Source organism: Chrysochloris asiatica, unplaced genomic scaffold (genome assembly GCF_000296735.1).
Source record: "Chrysochloris asiatica unplaced genomic scaffold, ChrAsi1.0 scaffold00050, whole genome shotgun sequence".
Lineage (NCBI taxonomy): Eukaryota > Metazoa > Chordata > Mammalia > Afrosoricida > Chrysochloridae > Chrysochloris > Chrysochloris asiatica.
Window position 1 is genome coordinate 2173000 of NW_006408568.1, and position 18782 is coordinate 2191781.

An 18782-nucleotide genomic window follows, 5' to 3' on the forward strand; every position below is an offset into this window, starting at 1 on the left:
CAGCGAGATGAACTGGCAAAGTGGCAGCATCAATATGCTCAGGTGTAGCAATGATTGTGAGGTTGTCCCAGGACCAGGTAGTATTTTATTCTGTTGTGCATAGGGTTGCTATGAGTTGGTACTGACTCGATGGCACCTAACAACAACAACAACAACAAAAATTGGTGTTGTACTGGGAAAAAGCACTAGACAGACAAGGGATCAAATTCTTGCTCTGCACTGCACTAGTTGTGTGACCTTGGGCAAGTCTATTGATTCAGGGAGCTGCTGTTGCCATTTTCTACACTGGAGGAAATGCTGTCAGAATTAGAAGTGTGGTTAAACAAAACTATCAAGGTGAAAGCACTAGGGGAATGTTTGGCCTGCAGCTTGTGTTTATTATATTTTATCCCTCTCCTGTCTTCTTTCTTTCCCTCTCTCCTTCCAGATGTGAGTAATGCAAACTAGCTAATGGATAAACAGGACTTGTTACAAAGTCCTTTCATTCATGGTATTGGTCATTTGTGTCTTGTATTTTTTTTTAAACTGTCTGACTATAAGTTTATCATTAGAAAAATGTCTTCCTATTGCATTCCTGTTTTCAATTTTACTGATTTCTGCTCTCATATTTATTATGTTTGTGTTGGGTTGCTTCTTTTGGATTGCATTTATTTTTTAGTTGCTTACAGTAAAAGATTAAATTATTGGTTTAAAGTTCATTTTTTATTGTGGTAAACTATTCACAAGAAAACATTTGCTATTTTAATAATTTTTGTGTGAATAATTCAGTGCTATTAATTATATTCACTATGTAGTGTAACAATCATCAGTATCCGTTTCCAACTTCTGTTTTGTCTCGTAATACAAGCTTTCAGTGCAAAAAATTTCCCTTCAAGCCTTGTTGTGATGTTGTTGTTGTAAGTGCAGTCAAGATGGTTCAGACTCATTGGGACCCTTTATACACTTTCTGAGGAACAACTGATGGGTTTAACCTGCCAACTTTTGGTAAGCAGTTCAGTGTTTATCTTACAGTGCCACACCAGAACTCATAGAACTCCACAGATTTTGATATGTTGGGCTATAATTTTCATGCAATTGAAACAATTTTCTAATTCCCTTTGTGTGTTTTTCTTTGACCATTGGGTTACTTAGAAGGGTGTTGTTTAATTTCCAAATAGTTGGGGATTTCCCAAATTATCTTTCTGTTGTTGATTTCTAGTTTGATTTGATTGTGATCAGTGAACTTATTTTTTACCTTTCAAACTTGTTTTATGGCTCAGAATATGATCTATCTTAGTGAATGTGTCTTGAAAAACTGTATTTCCTGATATTGTTTGGTGGAGTGGCCTATTAATGTCAATTGGGTTGATAGTGACCATTACATTCTTACTGATTTTACATCAACTTGTACTCTCAGTTACTGAGAGAAATGCTGACGTATCTAATTTATACTTGTGAACTTGTTTCTTTTTTATATCACTTCACTCACTTTTTGTTGTATGTGTTCTGAGGAGGTTCTATTAGGTGAATACACATTTAGGATTATTTGATCTTCTTAATGAGTTGATTGCTTTTTATTATTATTATATAATGTCTCTAAATCTGATACTGTTCTTGGTTCTGAAGTCTCCTTTGTCTGTCCCAGCTTTTCTCAGATGAGTATTGCATGGTAGACATTTTAAAGTCTTTTACTTTTATTCTTTTAAGTGTTTATGTTTAAAGTGAGTTTCATATAAATAGCATATGGTTGGATCTTGCTTTCTTTTCCAATCTGATCATTATCCTTTTTCATTGGAATATTTTGATCATTTACTTGAATATAATCATCAGTAGATCTATGCTTTAAATCTGAGGTTTTACTATTTGTCTCATCTGTTGTTGTTTTTGTCGTTGTTGTTCCTGTTTTTATTCATTTCCTGTCATATTTTGAAATGAGTTTATATTCTGATTCCATTTTATTTGCATCTTGGCTTATTCATTATTGTAGTTGTTATTAGGTGCCATCGAGTCGGTACCGACTCATAGTGACCTTATGCACAGCAGAACAAAAACACTGCACGATCCTGGGCCAACCTCACTATTATTGCCATGCTTTAGCCCATTGATGCTGCCACTTTGTTATTCCATCTTGCTGGGGGTCTTCCTCTTTTTCTCTGACCCTCTTCCCTACCAAACATGGCATCCCAGTGTGGTACTGCCAGTTAATGTGCCAGTTAAAGCCATTTGAACTGCAAGGTTGGTCATTGAAGCTCACCAGCTGCTCCTCGGAAACCCTATACAGGGTCGCTGTGGGTCAGAAAAGACTCAATGACACTTAACAATATTCATTATACTCATTTAAAAATTATTTTAATGGCTGCTCTAAGGTTTAAAAGATAGTTCTTTATGGTTTTGAGTTTTGTGCTACGTTTCTCTTCCATTCTATACAGGACCTTCTAATGTGATTCCTTTCAAGCAGCTGGTAGTGGTCATAGTAGTGCCCTACAATTGGTCAAAGGGTGATGTCCTTGTGGTCCTTTATTCCATTGGACCAACTGTTTCCATGCATCTTTGATTTTCATCACTCATCTTTCCTCTGGACAAGGAAAACCCTACTGCTGCACTGAACTCACTTCAGTGGTTCAATTTTTAGCCAAATAATAAATAGGTCTATAAGGAGACTATTAACATTAGTTAGGTACACAACTTTAGATTAATCAATGATTGAACTGAAAAGAGCAGCATTTACCAAGTACAAAGTTCAGAAGGGTTAGGAAAAAAGAAGCAATGGAAACAAGAAACACAGGGAGGAAGTGGGTAAGTGATGTTACATCTAGAGGAATATAGTCAATGACATAAACCAAAATATGTATGAATTGTTGAACATAAAGTTGATGATCAGCAGATGTAAGCCTTCACCCAAATTACAATAAAATTAATATATATGTACACACACACACATATATATCTTTCATGTAGCATAGTCCATTTTCAAATAATATTATGCCACTTCTAATATTATACAGGGTTGCTGTGAGTCGGAACTGACTGGACAGCTCTGATCAACAACAATAAGTATAAGACCCTTACAGCAGTATATTTACTTTCCTCTCTCCTGTATTTTGTACAGAAGCACAGTGACTCCTTACAGTAAGCACTGGAGCAAACCACAAGGATCATGGTTCAAGCCTGCCATCTGCTTGTTGGGAGAAAAATGAGGCTTTCTGCTCCCATGAAGATTTAAAGCCTTAGAAACCTTATACAGGGTCACTGTGAACTGGAACTGATTCTGACTCATAGTGATCCTTTGTTGAGTTTCCAAGGAGCAGTTGGTGGGTTTGAACTACCTACCTTGTGGTTAGTAGTACAGTACTTTTCCTCCAGCACTGCACCAGGACTCCACTGCTCACCTAAGGAGTCTTTTAGACATTTTCCCTAATCATTCCTCTCTCCTCATGAACTTTGAATACCACAGATTTATTATGTGTGTGACCCTTTGATGGATCCCAAATCATTGTTATATCTATATTATTTTGGGTTCCCAAAGAACTTCAAACTTCCTTGGAAGCAATATTACCCTCGTTGAGAATGTGTGCTTTAGGTAGTCATTTATCTTTTAAAAAGATTAAAAATGAAGAAAATGTTTTTTATGTCTGCAATCATTTTTGTAGTATTTGGTACTCTTTACCTCCATTATGTAGACTCAAATCATACTGCTTTTGCCAGAACTTCCTTTAACTTTTCTTGTAGTGTAGAATTTGCTCAGTCTTTGTTTGCTGAAATAGTCTTTATTTCATATTCACTTTTGAAAGGTATTTCTGAAGTATGTAATATTTTGAGTTGACAGTTTTTGTGTGTGTGTGACAGGGGTGGGGTTTCCACACTTTCAATATATCAGTCTATTACCTTTTTTTTTTTTTCATTCTACTATCTTTTGACTTGCATAGTTGTTGTCAATAAATTGGTTGTAAATCTTGTCTTTGTTCTTCTGTATGTAATATTTGTTTTTTTCCTGGCTAACTTTAAGATTTTCTACTTTTGTTTTTGGTTTTCTGAAGTTTGAGTGTACTGGGTCTAAGTATGTGGGGTTTTACTTTGTTTTTGTGCTTATTCTGCTCACAGTTCTCTGAGTTTCTTAGAATTGTAATTTGTTGTTTGTAATTAATTTTGGAAAAATCTTAGCCATACTCAATTCAAATATTTGTTCTGCCCTTTTTTGTTTCTTCTGTCTTTTTGAGACTCCAATTGCATGTATGATAAACTCTTTGATATTGTCCTACAGCTCTTGAATGCCCAATATTTTTTATTCACTCCTTTTTTCTTGGTGTTTTAGTTTGGATAACATCTAGTTCATCGAGTCTTTCCATAGTTTTATTCAGTCTCTTAATGTTGTTGATGATGTTGTTGTTGTTAAGTGCCATGGAGTTGGTTCAGACTCATAGCGACCCTGCACAGAGTTTCCAAGGCTGTAAATCTTTACGGGAGCAGAATCCTCATCTTTCTCCCGCGGAGCTGCTGGTAGCTTCGAACTGCTGTCCTTGCGGTTCACAGCCCGATAGCAATCCTGTATTGGGTTTCTGAGGAGTGGTTGATGGGTTTGAATTGCCAACCTTGTTGTTAGCAGTCTAGTGCTTATCCTACAGTGTCACACCAGGATTCCTGATCAGTCACCCTAATGAAGAAATTGTTCATATCTGGCATCATTTGTTGTTGATGGTTTTAGATTTTCCATTTTATTGTTTTGTATTTTCCATCTCTGTTGCAATTTCCTATTTTCTTCATACATATTGCCCATCTTTTACATTAGATTCCTAACAAACTAATTAGCATTATTTAAAGATCCTGTTTGATGATTCTGACATTTGGATCAACTTTACTTTCTGTTAATTGCCTTATCTCTTGACTTAAAATTTTTTTTTTTGGCATCTCATATATATATTATTGAATGTCACACACTGTGAAAAGATAGTAGAAATTAAGGTGAACAATATTGCTATCTGGGAATAATCATGCCTCTGTTTCTGTCATGCCATTAGTGTTGGGGTTGAATCATTTTAATCAGGGGTTGAGATTTTATTGTTATTAGAGTTGGCACAGGACCAGGCAGTGTTTGCTCTGCTGTGCATAGGGTCACTATGAGTTGGTACTGACATAATGGCACCTAACAACGACAACAACAGAGTCACCCTCAGTGTACCACAGACTTCAGATTTCTTCAGTGGTGAGCTGCCATTACCTCATGCTTCATGTGTGCTCTGGAGTGCTGAGTATCTGTTGTCATTGTTCCTGTTTCATCTTTAGCATTCAGCAGTCCTTGTATGCCTGTCCCCCTCCCTGCAGTCACCTGCTGATCCATGTTACTAGGCGCTAAATTTGAAATGGGGCTGGAGGGGACTGTGGTTTTCTCACCAATTCTCAATCTGAGCTTCAGGGATGGGGCTTTATCAGTATTCTTGCCTTCCCCTCCACTACTACCCCTCTCCCGAGTCAAAATCTGCCTTTTATTCATAGGAATTATTGAGTGGGAGAGTGCTTCCTGCTCTTCCCAGTGGTAACAGACTTTTAATATTTAATTTGATAGGATCTTGGCCCCAGTGGGTTTCTTGTCCATTCACTTTGTTTTTATTGTTAGGTGCCATCAGATTGATTCTGTCTCATAGAGACCCTGAGCACAACAGAACAGATCCTGCACCATCCACACAATTGTTATGTTTCAGTGCATTGTTACAACCACTGTGTCAATCCATCTTGTTGGGGGTCTTCCTCCTTTTCATGGGCCTTCCATTTTTCCAAGCATGCTGTCCTTCTCCAAGGGCTAGTCCCTCCTGATAATTTGTCCAAAGTATGTAAGTCTCCAGATTTTTGCTTTTAAGGAGCATTTTGGCTGTACTTCTATCAAGATAGATTTGGTTGTTTGGCAGTACATGGTACTATCAATATTCTTCACCAACACCATAATTCAGATGTATCAATTCTTCTCCAGTCTTCCTTACTCATTATCTAACTTTCATTGTTGTTGTTAAGTGCCCTCAAGTTGGTTCCAACTCATTGCGACCTGGTATAGAGTTCCAAGGAGGGGCTGGTGAGTTTGAACTGCCAGCCTTGCAATTCAAACTGAACTTGTTTGTCCAACTTTAACTAGGGACCACTATATGTAAAATAAGTTAAACCAGTTTTATAGTGTGTGTCAGAGTAAAACTGCTCCACATTGTCCTCAATGCTGATTTCTTGGATGTTAATCACCAGACCTTTCTTCCAAGGTACCTTTCTTTGGTGGACCCAAACCACCAACCTTTGGGTTATCAGTTAATTATACTTCCCAGATCCTCTCCACCAAGATGTTGTTGTTGTTAACTGCCGTTGAGTCGGTTCCGACCCATAGTGACCCTGTACAGGGTTTCCGAGGGTGTAAATCTTTACGTGAGTAGAAAGCCTCATCTTTCTCCCGTGGAGTGGCTGGTAGTTTCAAACTGCTGACCTTAAGGTTCACAGCCCGAGTCGTAACCACTACGCTACAGATAAACAGTCTTATATTCATGCATTCCTCTGACTCCAGAAACAGTGTATCTTTACTGAGGTATAGGCTTAAGCCCCTTTTAGGACCATTTGCTGAAGGCTTTTAATTTGCACGAGACATGGACCTATGAAGTGGACTGTCATGTCCATGTGCTACTAATGGCACCTGCTTTGGTCTTGCCCATTGTCTCCTCATGAGTACCAGACAGATGCTCAAGGAGAAGAGCTTGTGAATGAGGACAAGCATCTCTGCGTCTAGAACTCCCAGTTCATTCTAAAGTGCATGGGAGCCCACTCAGCCTATCAGAACTTAGAAAGCTAATTTCTTCTTATCTTTCTTATCCACTGTTATGATGATGACCTCTTCCTCTCTGGCTTTGTCAATGGCAAAACAGTTCATGTGTCCCAGCTTTCCTTGAAGGAGTTTGCCATTTTTTGGAGTTCACCTGATTACCTTACACCCTCAGCTTTTTGATGGACTTAAGATAAGTTATGATTTCATAGAACCTGCAGACTTCTCTTCTCTTGTTGGAGTTAAAGGAATGTTCTCTCTTTTTTTTTTTTTTTAGTTTTTATTGTGAATTTAGGGAGATCATCAGCTTCACATTCATCGTATTGTATTTTGTTTCATTGCAATGATTACAACCCCCTCCATGCATCATCATTCAACAACATTTGCTTCCATCCCCCCCACTTTTTTTTTTTTTTCCCTTTAACGTACACCAAAGCACTAGGGAATATGTAACCATTCAAACAACCAAAGTCTGCCCCCCCGCAAGCCTGCCCCCCGCCCATCAGCACACAGCCCTTCTCTCTCCTTGAGTCCAGAGTCCCCAGCCGTTCCATCTCTCCACATCATCATCTCTGCCTCCATCTCTGGTGTCACTGTTTCTCTGGATAGGGTCCCTCACTCTGCTTGTCCCCCTTGATGGTCCCAGGGTCCTCCGCTCCTGGACTGCAAGATCAACCACTCCCTTCCTTTTGTAACAAAATATCTGCCATTACATTTACAACACTCACAATCTGTCCTGATAGTAATTATTCACTATTGAACTGCAAGATTCACTGTTGATCCCCATCACCTTTCACCATCCCTGTCCAGACAGGTTGTAAACCACTCAATGGAGATTCTACCTTCCCCTGCACCCTCTGAAACTAGGCTCCTTCTTGAAAGCTTGTAAAACAGTCACTTCGTGCCTTTGTACCCACCCCTCCCCACCAATTTTGGGTAGCCAATGTCTAAGTTGCCCATCCCTGTTAACCCTGTGTACCAAGGGGGTGGGAATGATCCTCACTGTAAAGATTCATTCCCTCTTTTGAGCTACTACATCCATAAATATAGGTCAAGTTAATCAAATTGTAGTGGATTACTCCCCCCCCCCCCCCTTCTTGCTTCCTCTAGTTGAGTTCTGATCATCCAGCCATTGAAGCCAGGTCAAATAGGTACTATCTGCAAGTATGGGTGTTCTTGTGCATCTCCCCTCACTTCATATCAGCTGGATGCTTCACTCTCCGCTCTAGTCCTCTGTGGCCATGTCCCTGTGCCTGGACCCAGGAGTCCCCAGATCTTGCCATACTGCTGGCCAACTAGATCTCAATCCAGGTTAACAGGAGTCTGTTGAATGTAGTCAGACTAGCTCACAACTTCACTGCTATTTTTCCCCCACTTCCTCTTATTGGCAGACCAACGTGGTCACCAGCAAGACCACATGCCTGCTTGTTTATTCCCCTTGAGTCTCAGTCTTGGAAGGGGGTTTGCCCTGTGGGGTCCCGACCACTTGCCTTGATGGCTCCCAGGTGAACAACTTGCTTGTTTTTGTAGTAGTCAATCAGACTACCATTATTGTTTTTTTTTTGTTTTTTTTTTTCCTGCTGGTCTTTCTTTCAAGAAGTATCTTCTGTTCTTCTAGCTGCTCCAGGCTGTTCTGCTTGTCCTTTCAAGTGGAAATTTCCTACCTCAGAAGATACTGGATGGGGATCAGGATTCCACCTATGGTCTTATGCAATATAAAACCTCCACAGGAAGCCTCCTTCACTGGACACGTTCTAGCCCATTTTAGGTATTCCAATCAGATATAGGCTGAAGATGGACTTATAAGCTTTCTATGATGATGTTTCTGGCTATTCCTTTCTCTCCCCCCTCATTTGTCTGATTAACAATAGTAGGCAAGGAGTCCTGGTATGGTGCTGTGGGCTAATGGGTCAGACTGCAAAGTCATTTGAACTACAAGGTCGGTGGTTCAATCTGCTCCTTGGAAACCCTACACAGGGTTGCTGTGGGTCGGAATTGATTTGAGGGCACTTAACAATAACAACAACAGACAAGGGAAACCAAGTTTCAAAAGACAGCAAGCATCTTAACATTATTTCCCCCCTTTTACCCATTCAAAGCATGCCTCAATCCCTGTATCCCAGAGCCCTATTGTTCCAAGGTTGAACATGCATCACTGTTTACCTCTGTCCCACTTAGCCCAGAAGCAATGTTCTCTTGCAGCTGTCTACGTCCTAAGTGGAAACAGAACCTCTAGTTGTGGATAAGTAGATTCTAGTCCATGTTCTTCTTACTCTTTTGTACTTCCATCAAAGAGTGGGCTGAGCTCCCACTTCCCCCTTGTGTTTTATGTGAGAGACCCTTGAGAAATGAAATAGATGGTTTCTCTGTTATTGAATATTTTTCATACGCTATCCGTACGATTTATTTATCTAAGAGAAAAAATATATATTTATTTATCTAAGAGGAAAAAAAAATCTAATTTTAGCCTTGATGTGACAGTTTACTAAATTTCTGAATTGGAGATAAAAAACATATGGATTGATGAATTTTTCTTTTTAAAATAAGTTCTTTCTTTATATTGTCAAAGTAATTCAATAACAAGGGAAAGAATTTGAAAAAGACTGAAGATAAAAATAAATAAAAGCCACTCATAATACCATCATTCAAAGAAACCAATACTAATACATCATTATATTTTTTTTCTATGAATCTCTGCTATGTTTGTTGTTGTATACTTGGCCAAATATATGTTTGTGTTCTTTTGAAAAAATAATCCAACTCAAAAAAAGTGTGTTTTTCTTTGGATTGAATTTAATGACATTTAGGAAATGCTGACATGTTCTTCATGTTTGTTTTGTAAAGATGACAAAGTTTGTAGTGTCGTTTTATTTCAGCTTGCTGTTAGGGTTGGATTCTGTCTCACAGCTGTCTATTTTACTTGAACAGCCAAGACAGGTGTGTATATGTGGTTTCACTGGAATGCACTTCATAGCAGAGAAGGATAGTCGTTGACCTCTTCCGCTGAGGTCCCCCCTCACCCATGCAATTTCCATCATGTTTTATGTATAGCTGGCCAATTGTTGGGTTTATAACAAACAGATATGAAGAAAGTATATGACACCCTTTATATGTGTCTTATTTTATTTTATTTATTTATTTCCCAGAAAGTATTTTGGAGAAAAAATTGGACTGTATTTTGCCTGGCTGGGATTATATACATCATTCCTCATCCCATCTTCTGTAATCGGAGTGATTGTGTTTCTTTATGGATGTGCAACAATTGAAGAAGATATTCCCAGGTAAGTCAGTTTTAAAGAAAAACACTTAATTTCCATATGTTAGTAGTTTGGCGTTTCATCCCAGTTGCAAGTAAAGTCCACATGTCTCCTTCTAAAATTATCATCCTCTATCTTTCTCCTTCCCTTACCACACACATAACTTCCATTCAGAGTATGTGTGGGAGCTACGGAATCCGGGAAGGGCTTCAGAGTTATGCTGGACACAGTCTGCATCATTTCCCAGTCAAGCTGTTGTTCAGGGCCAGAATTTGATGTAGGTAGGTAGATAATAGCTATTGGGAAAAAAAGTGTCTGAGAAGTGCCTCCTCCCCACTTGGCTTCGTGACTTTGTTCTTGGCATTCCCATAAGATCTAAGACAGTAGAGTAGTAGTTGTTCTTTTCAGGTACCATTGAGTTCATAACAACTCATAGAGACCCTATGCATAGCAGAAAGAAACACTGCCCCGTCCTGGGCCAACCTCACAATCATTTCTACACTAGAAATCATGTGGATATGTGGTTGAACTGTTGGAGTAAAATGCTATGAGACTTTCTATAGAAGCAGGCAGCTCTGGAATCACTGGAAGCTCAGCCTGTGGTTCAGGAAGTCAGAAATTGCAGGAAGTGACAGACCTCATGATGGGACTATTGAAGGGTTAAGAGATAGAACTGAGATTGGAAGAGAGCTTATGAAGAAAATAGACAATTAAAATAACCTCCTTTAGTATTGACAATATTACCTCTTTCAGCTGTAAAAATGATCATAATAACACCTACTTCATGTTGTTGTAAAGACTGAAGGAGACAGGGGCTGGCCTATATCAAGAGATTAAAAAATAATTGTAGAATGAATCAATATATATAATGATTGAGCACAAAAAACAAACAAGATACTTAGCCAATGTTTAGAATTTAAATGTCTTGCTATCTTCAGAATTGTTCTGGCAAACTGATATGGTTAGCATATTTTAATACTCTGTTGGTAGTTTAAGCAAAAGAGAAGGAATTTATTATAAGCATTCTAGGGAGCCTCAAGGAATCCAATGACAGGCATGTAGCTGGCCTAAGGAATACTCTAAGTAAGAATGCTCTATTTAGCTCCTGTCTTTGATTCTTTCTACTATTTATTGGCTTCAGTGCAGATTTCCTCCATTTGAATATACACATTGCTACCAATGGGATGCACTTAATTGCAGAAAAGGCCAGCTGTTGATTTCTGTGATAATTTAGCTGCTCCATGGGAGAAAGATGAGGCTTTCTGCTCCTGTAAAGATCTACAGCCTCGGGAACCCTGTACAGGGTCTCTATGGGTCGGAACCGATTCCACGGCACTTAACAACAACAACAACTCTATTGCAGGGCAGCAGTGGCTCAGTGGTAAAATTCTTGCCTTCCATGCCAGAGACTGGCGTTCAATTCCCAGCTCGTGCACCTTGAGTGCAGCTACCACCAGTCTGTCAGTGGAGGCTTGTGTGTGGCTGTGATACTGAGCAGGTTTCAGCAGAGCTTCCAGACTAAGCAGTACTAGAAAGAAAAGCCTGGAGATCTGTTTGCAAAAATCATCCATTGAAAACCCTGTGGATCACAGTGGTTCAGTCCGCACCCGATCGAGGGGCTAGCACAAGATCAGACAGTGTCTCATTCTGTGGTGCATGGAGTTGCAAGGAGTCAACCAACAACACATATATGAATCCCAAGTGAAAAAGGCCTGTTGGCTCAGTTTGGCTTAGGTGGATGCACTGGACCAATCAGTTGTGGCTGTGGGACAGATTGTGGGTACTGTAGTTGCAGCAAGTAATAGCTATTCTAAAGAACTGTGGGGGTTTTTTTGAGGAAAGGATTCACCAGTGGACCTGAATCACATCACTCTTTTCTGCTACTATGTCAATCTATAGAAATGGTCTTGCAAGTTAGATAAACTGCAGATTGCTTTGTTTTCTGCCAGTCTTTAGAATAAGATTAAATATCTTGATGTAAGAGACATAGGGTTAGATATCTTTGTGTATAAAACTCCATTGTCATTTGTCACGTAATATTGGCTGTGAGTTGGGAACTTTTATCACAGGAGACAGGCTGTCAGGGTTCTGCCTTCCTTAGGCATCTGGCAAGAGGAAAGAACTAAGACTTACCCAATGTAACCTTGTGCCAGCATGGTGACAGGTGGCTTTTGCATACTAATTTATTTGATCCTAAAGAGCTGTGAGGGATCAACATGTTAAGCTCCGTAAAATTGATATCATTATTCCCACTTAGAAGAGAAGGAGACACTAAGTGTGGTAACATAACTTGCCCAAGTTCATGCTACTAATAATTTCCAGAACTGGGATGTGAGCTCTGTTGTTTCCTGCTTCAAAGTCTTTGCTTTCCCCAATAAGCTGAGAAGTCTTCCTGGGGTCTCCTATCCTTCTTAACAGTCCAGTAGCTTTAACTTGGCTTGTCTAAGTGCTTTCTAGAAAACACGGTCCCAGTGTTATCGTTGCCCAATTGTGAGCATTAGAGATTGGGGCCTTGGGTTGATGGAAACTGGAAAACCCTTTCATGTGTGTAGACAACTGCCAGTGGAATGGGTGGGATGCCAGTGTTCTGCTTTCCATCAGGACTTAGAATCTGTGCCCTGCTTCCACACATGGGAAAACATGTGACAGTGGTCACTGCAGCTGGATACTCCCATGGCCTGCACATGCTGCAAAGGTATCTGTCTGCACACATGTATGCATACCAAACATTTACATAGTCTTCTATAAGTATAGGTAGATATGCATGTATACTGTAGTTCTCAGCATTCTGCTGTATCATATCGCCTGTCAGGATATGCGGTGTTTTATGAACTATGGCTAGTGATCCTTCAGTGGATCAATTTAAGGCATTGCTGGGTTTTTTGTTTTTTTTTTTGATGATGGAAATTGTTAGCTAGCTGAAAGGTTGGTGGTTCAAACCCACCCAGAGACACCTTGGAAGACAGACCTAACAATCTGAAAGGATACAACCTTGAAAATGTTATGGACAGTTCTACTCTGTACACAGGGGTCACCATGAGTTGGAATCAACTTGATGGTAACTAGCAACAATAACAATGACAGAATAAGATACGACAGGATAGAAGGAAATAAAGTAATAGTATTCATCACAGATAGGCAGGATAAATATTGCTTCATGAAACTTTATTTATAGAGATTTATTTGTGGGAACTGAATGTGTATGTTTTTACAATGTAGCTTCAAAAAGTTCATGGAAAATGGTATTAAAGATGACAGAATTCTTCCATGAACTTTTGGGAACATTTGTACACAGTGGAATGTAATAGAATAATGTTATACATGTTTTGTAAATATTTTACCAAGAACTAATTTTCTTTTTAAGAAGAACTAATTTTTAATCAAAGCTTTATTTATATCAAAAATATAAGTTCTGTAGTCCTGATGAGAAGCTCACAAAACAACATTCCACATCAATAAAGGAATAGTCTCTGAATTCCAATACTGAGAGTCTAAACAAATTCATACTCAAAATGTCTTATCAGGAGGGCAAGATGTGTAACCATGAAATGCTCAGCTGTTCTCCCAAAACTCAGTTGTTTGAACCCACTCAGAGACTCCATAGGAAAGACATGGTGATCTGCTTTGTAACAATTATAGTCAAGAAAGTCCAATGGGGCAGTTTTACTCTGTCACATATGGTTGCTGTGTGTCAGAATGCAATTGATGGTACCTAACTATAACAAGGAGCTCTGGTAGCATAGTGGTTATGAATCTGGCTGTGAACCTCAGGGTCAGCAGTTCGAAACTACCAGCTGTTCCGGGGGAGAAAGATAAGGTGTTCTGCTCCCGTAATGATTTACAGCCTCGGAAACCCTGTATAGGGTCGCTATGAGTCAGAACCGACTCCACGGCACATAACAACAACAACAACAACTATAACAAGAAGTGTCTATCACTTGTCTCTTGTTGTTGTTGTTAAGTGCCATCGAGTCGGTTCCAACCCATAGCGACCCTGTACAGGGTTCCGAGGGTGTAAATCTTTACGGGAGTAGAAAGCCTCATCTTTCTCCTGCAGAGCAGCTGGTAGTTTCAAACTGCTGACCTTAAGGTTCGCAGCCCTATTCGTAACCACTACGCTACCAGAGCTCCTTCTCTAAACATGATTAAATACTTGCCTTATTCCTAAGGTTATCCTGTTGTTGTTGTTAAGTGCCATGGAGTTGGTTCCAACTCATAGTGACCCTGTATAGGGTTTCCAAGGAGCGGCTGACGAGTTTGCACCACTGACCTTATGGTTCAAACCGACCTTGTGGTTCAGTGCATTATCCTGCAGCTTTTTTCGCTTTCAAACTCATATATTTGTTGGATACATAAATATATATAACCCAGACTTCCTCCCTTACCCATTCAGCCTATGTCTCAATCCATGTATCTATACACAGAACACTATTGTTCCAAGGTTGTGTATCTATATCACTATTTAAGAGGTTGCTAATTTTGACAACAGACCTGAAATTTCCTATGTATGTACACTTAAAAAAAAAAAATTTATTAACATAGATTCACAGAAAGTTGCAAAGATAAATAGTGCAGAAAAACTTAGTATACTCTTTCATCCAGCTTCCTCAAATGATTACATCTTACGTAAGAACTATGGTATCCTATCAAAACCAGGAAATTGATATTGGTTCTATGGAATTTTAAGTAGTAACATTTGGCTACTAACTTTGATATGTAATAATTCCATGTATTCTTGATGTACCTATAGCAATTATTTACCAAGGGTTTGATTTTGTTTGTTAGATATCTACTTCTGTGAGTAAGGAAGACTAGACGATTATTTTTAAAAGCCACGATAGCTGATCAGTCTAAACTGTTGTTACTGTTGTTCAGAGATGTCGAGTTGGTTTTGACTCATAGTGACCCTGTATAGGGTTTCAGAGTTGCAGCTGGTGGGTTTGAACTGCCGACCTTATGGTTCACAGTTCAGTGCTGATCCAGCAGTATCACACCAAGCTAATTGCCAATAATTTTCTTAATTTCTGACCTTTTAGCACTGACTAGGCTAGTATTATGGGAGAAAGAAGAGTCATTTTGCTCCTATAAGATATTTACAGCCTAGGAAAGCCTAGACAAGGTCTCTATGTGTTGGAACCGACACCACGACACATAACCAATATTACCAGGCTTGACTAGGATTAGTCTGACTAAGATTAACCCTGTCCCTAGTCTATACACTTTAAACATTAAAGAACTAAAATCTGAAGCCCCTTTGAAAGGTGGCATTAAGGAGCTCATATGTACTCAGATACAGCTTAAAAGCAAGACTTCTTTTCTAGAATTTATTCAAATAAATCATTTTCTGAGTGAATTTGTTTTTTAGGAGAGTACTCTTAAATTTAGTAACCCCTTCCCAACTACACAGTTAACACTTGTTTGACCATGTAAGACTTAACAGGAATTATATTCTCCAGTTACCGATAAGAATATGCCCAGGAGAAGATAGGAACCCTGCTGTAGCACTATGGCTTAATGTGCTGGACTGCAAAGTTGCCTTGAACCGTAAGGTCAGCGGTTCAAGCTCACTGGCTGCTCCTCAGAAACCCTATACAGGGTAACTATGGGTAGGAACTGACTTGACGGCACTTAACAACAACAAGGAGAAGATAGCACAGCTAAACTTGCTAAGATATTACCATTTAATATTTTTGATGTGCATGAGTCATTTTTATTGACACTTGCCAGCAGAAAGCATAACAGTGAGTCAGTGAAGGAGCTAAGATTTCTCCTCAGAGACCTAGAGTTCCCATTCTCTCACACAGAAGGCCTTTCCCTGATTTAGATTTCATAGCTCACTAAAGAACTGGGGTGGCATGGACAGTGACAGCCTTCAATATATCTCCCAACATTTGACTTCTTGACTAAATGGACTCAGGCATACCTTTACTTTTGTAGGTTTCATCTTAGCACTTGCTTTAGGACCCAGGCTACCAGCTTCCTAGCCCTGGATAGGGGACTCTTGCTAGCCAGCCATGCTCTGGAGCACCCTCTGCTGACTCTTTCAGTAGAGCACACAGCTGTGCTTTCAACACGGGATCCCCTCTCTCCCCATCACTGGGTCTGCAGCTGCTCTTTAAGAACAGACAGTGCTTCCTTTTCATGAAATCTTGCATTTCTCCACTCTTTCCCCCCCAAAACAGAGAACTTCACCATCCACTCATTCCCCCGGGGGGGAATATTATACAACAGAGTGATGATTTCATTTGTTTTCCTACCACTATACCAATAGAGGGAGACTAGGGAAGCCCTTCTTTGGTTCTTATTTTTAAACATTCAATGAACTTAACTTAATTGAGTCCACTTAGTTACCTAACAGATGAATGGAATTCCAAACATATTAATCACTCAATTAAATGGAAATTTACCTACAACAGGTTGGAATATAGTATAGACCATTAGAGATTATTTGCCTCATGCTTCTCTTTCCAGGTATCATGCAACTTAGGCCTTGGAAGAATTTTTTAATGTTGATTTTTTAAAACTTTTTATTGTGAGTTGAGTGAAGGTTTACAGAGCAGACCATTAGTTTTACATTCAAGAAATCATACACTTTGCTTCATCTCAATGATTACAGTCCTTTCAAGGCAACATTTATCCCACTTCCTCCCTGTGTTTCTTGCTTCCATTGCTCCTTCTTTCTGAACCCTTCTGAATTTTATTCTTGGGTCAATGTTGCCCTTTTGATCTCAAATAACTGACTGTTTTATGGAGTGCATGTTTCACTAGTGTTGTTGCTCAACTTACCTATCTATTGCTTGGTTGAAAATTGAGCCACTGAATAGAGTTTTAGTTCCACACCTGAAGAGTGACAAAGGATCAAGTCTTGGTGTTCCACCAGTCTCTATCAGACCTATAAGCCTGATCTTTTTATGACTTTGAGTGTTGTTCCACTTTTTATCCCACTCTATCCAGGACCTTGTAATGTGATCCCTTTCAGAGCAGTTAGTAGCCGTAGCTGGCACCTTTAGTTCGTCTGGTCTCAGAGTCATGGACACTGATGCCCATGTAGTCTGTTCGTTCCTTGGACTAATCATTTTTTAAACATCTTCCATTTTCATCACTCTTCTTTCCTCTGGACAGGGAAAGACCAATAGTTTCACATTAGATGGCCACTCGTGAACTTTTAAGATCATAGTTACTACTTACCAAAGTCGGATGTTGAACGTCTTTGTGGACTATTTTATACCAGTTGACCCTGGTGTTCCCTGATACTGTGGTCCTGAAACTCATTCCCTCAAGGTGTTGGTAATGTCTAAGAATTTTTCATAACTTCACATCCTATATGCTCCACCATATTCATGTTATCTAAAGATCACTGTTACTGCAGGATTGTGTATATAGCGGTATTTATCTCTGTTGCCTTTAACGCTTGCACTCTTTGCAATGTCTTTCCATGCCTTCCTCATTCTGTAGCCCACCTCTTTCTTATTGTACATTGCCTTCTTCTACACCCATGTTAACCCTCTAGAGCCCTGGCAATATTTATTTTTACTTTTTTATTCTCCCTAATTCCATTTTGTGGTTATGATCATTCTGATTTAAACAACAGCAACAATAACAAACAAACAAAAAAATAGTTGTCATTGAATTAACTCCAACTCAATTTAATCCCATGTGCAGTGTCTAGTAGAACTGTGTTCTGTAGGATCTCCAGTAGCTGAGTTTTAAAAGCATATCACCACGCCTTTCTTTTAGGGCACATCTGGTTGGACTTGAACCTCCAACCTTTCAATTATCAGCTGAGCTGATTAATAATTTATACCACCAATGGACTTAATCCTAATTCGATTTGGGTTATTAATATCCATTCTCAAGTGTTTTTGCTACCAATTCCATGCATGACGAAGCTAACTCCATCCTTGAAGATCTAACTCCATTCTTCCTCATATGGCTTCTCCTTCTAGATGTGAGAACTTGTGGTGGTCCAATAACACACTCACATTTGTGTCTCATTATGACTTGTATTTGCATTTGTAAAACATTCAGTAGGGTTTAAGAAGATAGCCTGATGAATGGGTGATGGGATCTCTTGTCAAACTTGTGATTTATTTTCAACTGGTGATGTTTCTCACAATCTCATGGACTCAAGATATTTTGAGGGTCCTTTATAAGGCACTATTCAGGCCACAACATCTCCAATCCATTTTTTTTCCCCCACAAAATACGAGTAGAACTGTCAAAGTGAAGACCAATTCCAACTTTTTTCTCCGTTATAGAGTTAATATGCTAGGCCATGGATTTGGAGGTAGGAGATGTTTTTAGAGTAATATGCTTGCAATGGGCCTTGCTTGAACTTTCCCTAACCCAACAGCCTCTGTTTACTACAGCAAAGAGATGTGTGACCGACAGAATGCCTTTACCATGTGTCCCCTGTGTGACAAGTCCTGCGATTACTGGAATCTCAGTTCAGCCTGTGGTACAGCACGGGCCAGCCACCTGTTTGACAACCCTGCCACAGTCTTCTTCTCCATCTTCATGGCTCTATGGGGTAAGTAATCATTGTGGGGTTTTCTTACATGGGAGATGCCTTTAAATGGGCACACTGACCAAGCTCTAATACTGCTACCTTAATTATTTATTTTGTCCTGATATTCCTAAAAGTATTTTGAAAAGATACAGGGTTTTCTTTTTTATTCATATTTACTTTAATGTACTTATGTGACTAGAAATAGCAATATCCTCCATGGTTTTATCATTTTCTCCTAGATATAGTAGTG

At 39.3% G+C, this 18782-nt stretch overlaps 1 protein-coding gene across 1 annotated transcript in view; it reads left to right on the plus strand.

Moving 5' to 3' along the window:
- ANO2 (anoctamin 2) overlaps positions 1 to 18782 on the plus strand; it is a 547529-nt gene that overhangs the window by 293795 nt on the left and 234952 nt on the right. Inside the window, exons 10-11 of the mRNA XM_006862668.1 lie at positions 9913 to 10047; positions 18393 to 18553. Coding sequence (XP_006862730.1) covers positions 9913 to 10047; positions 18393 to 18553 — 296 coding nt within the window. The remainder of the gene's footprint in view (positions 1 to 9912; positions 10048 to 18392; positions 18554 to 18782) is intronic.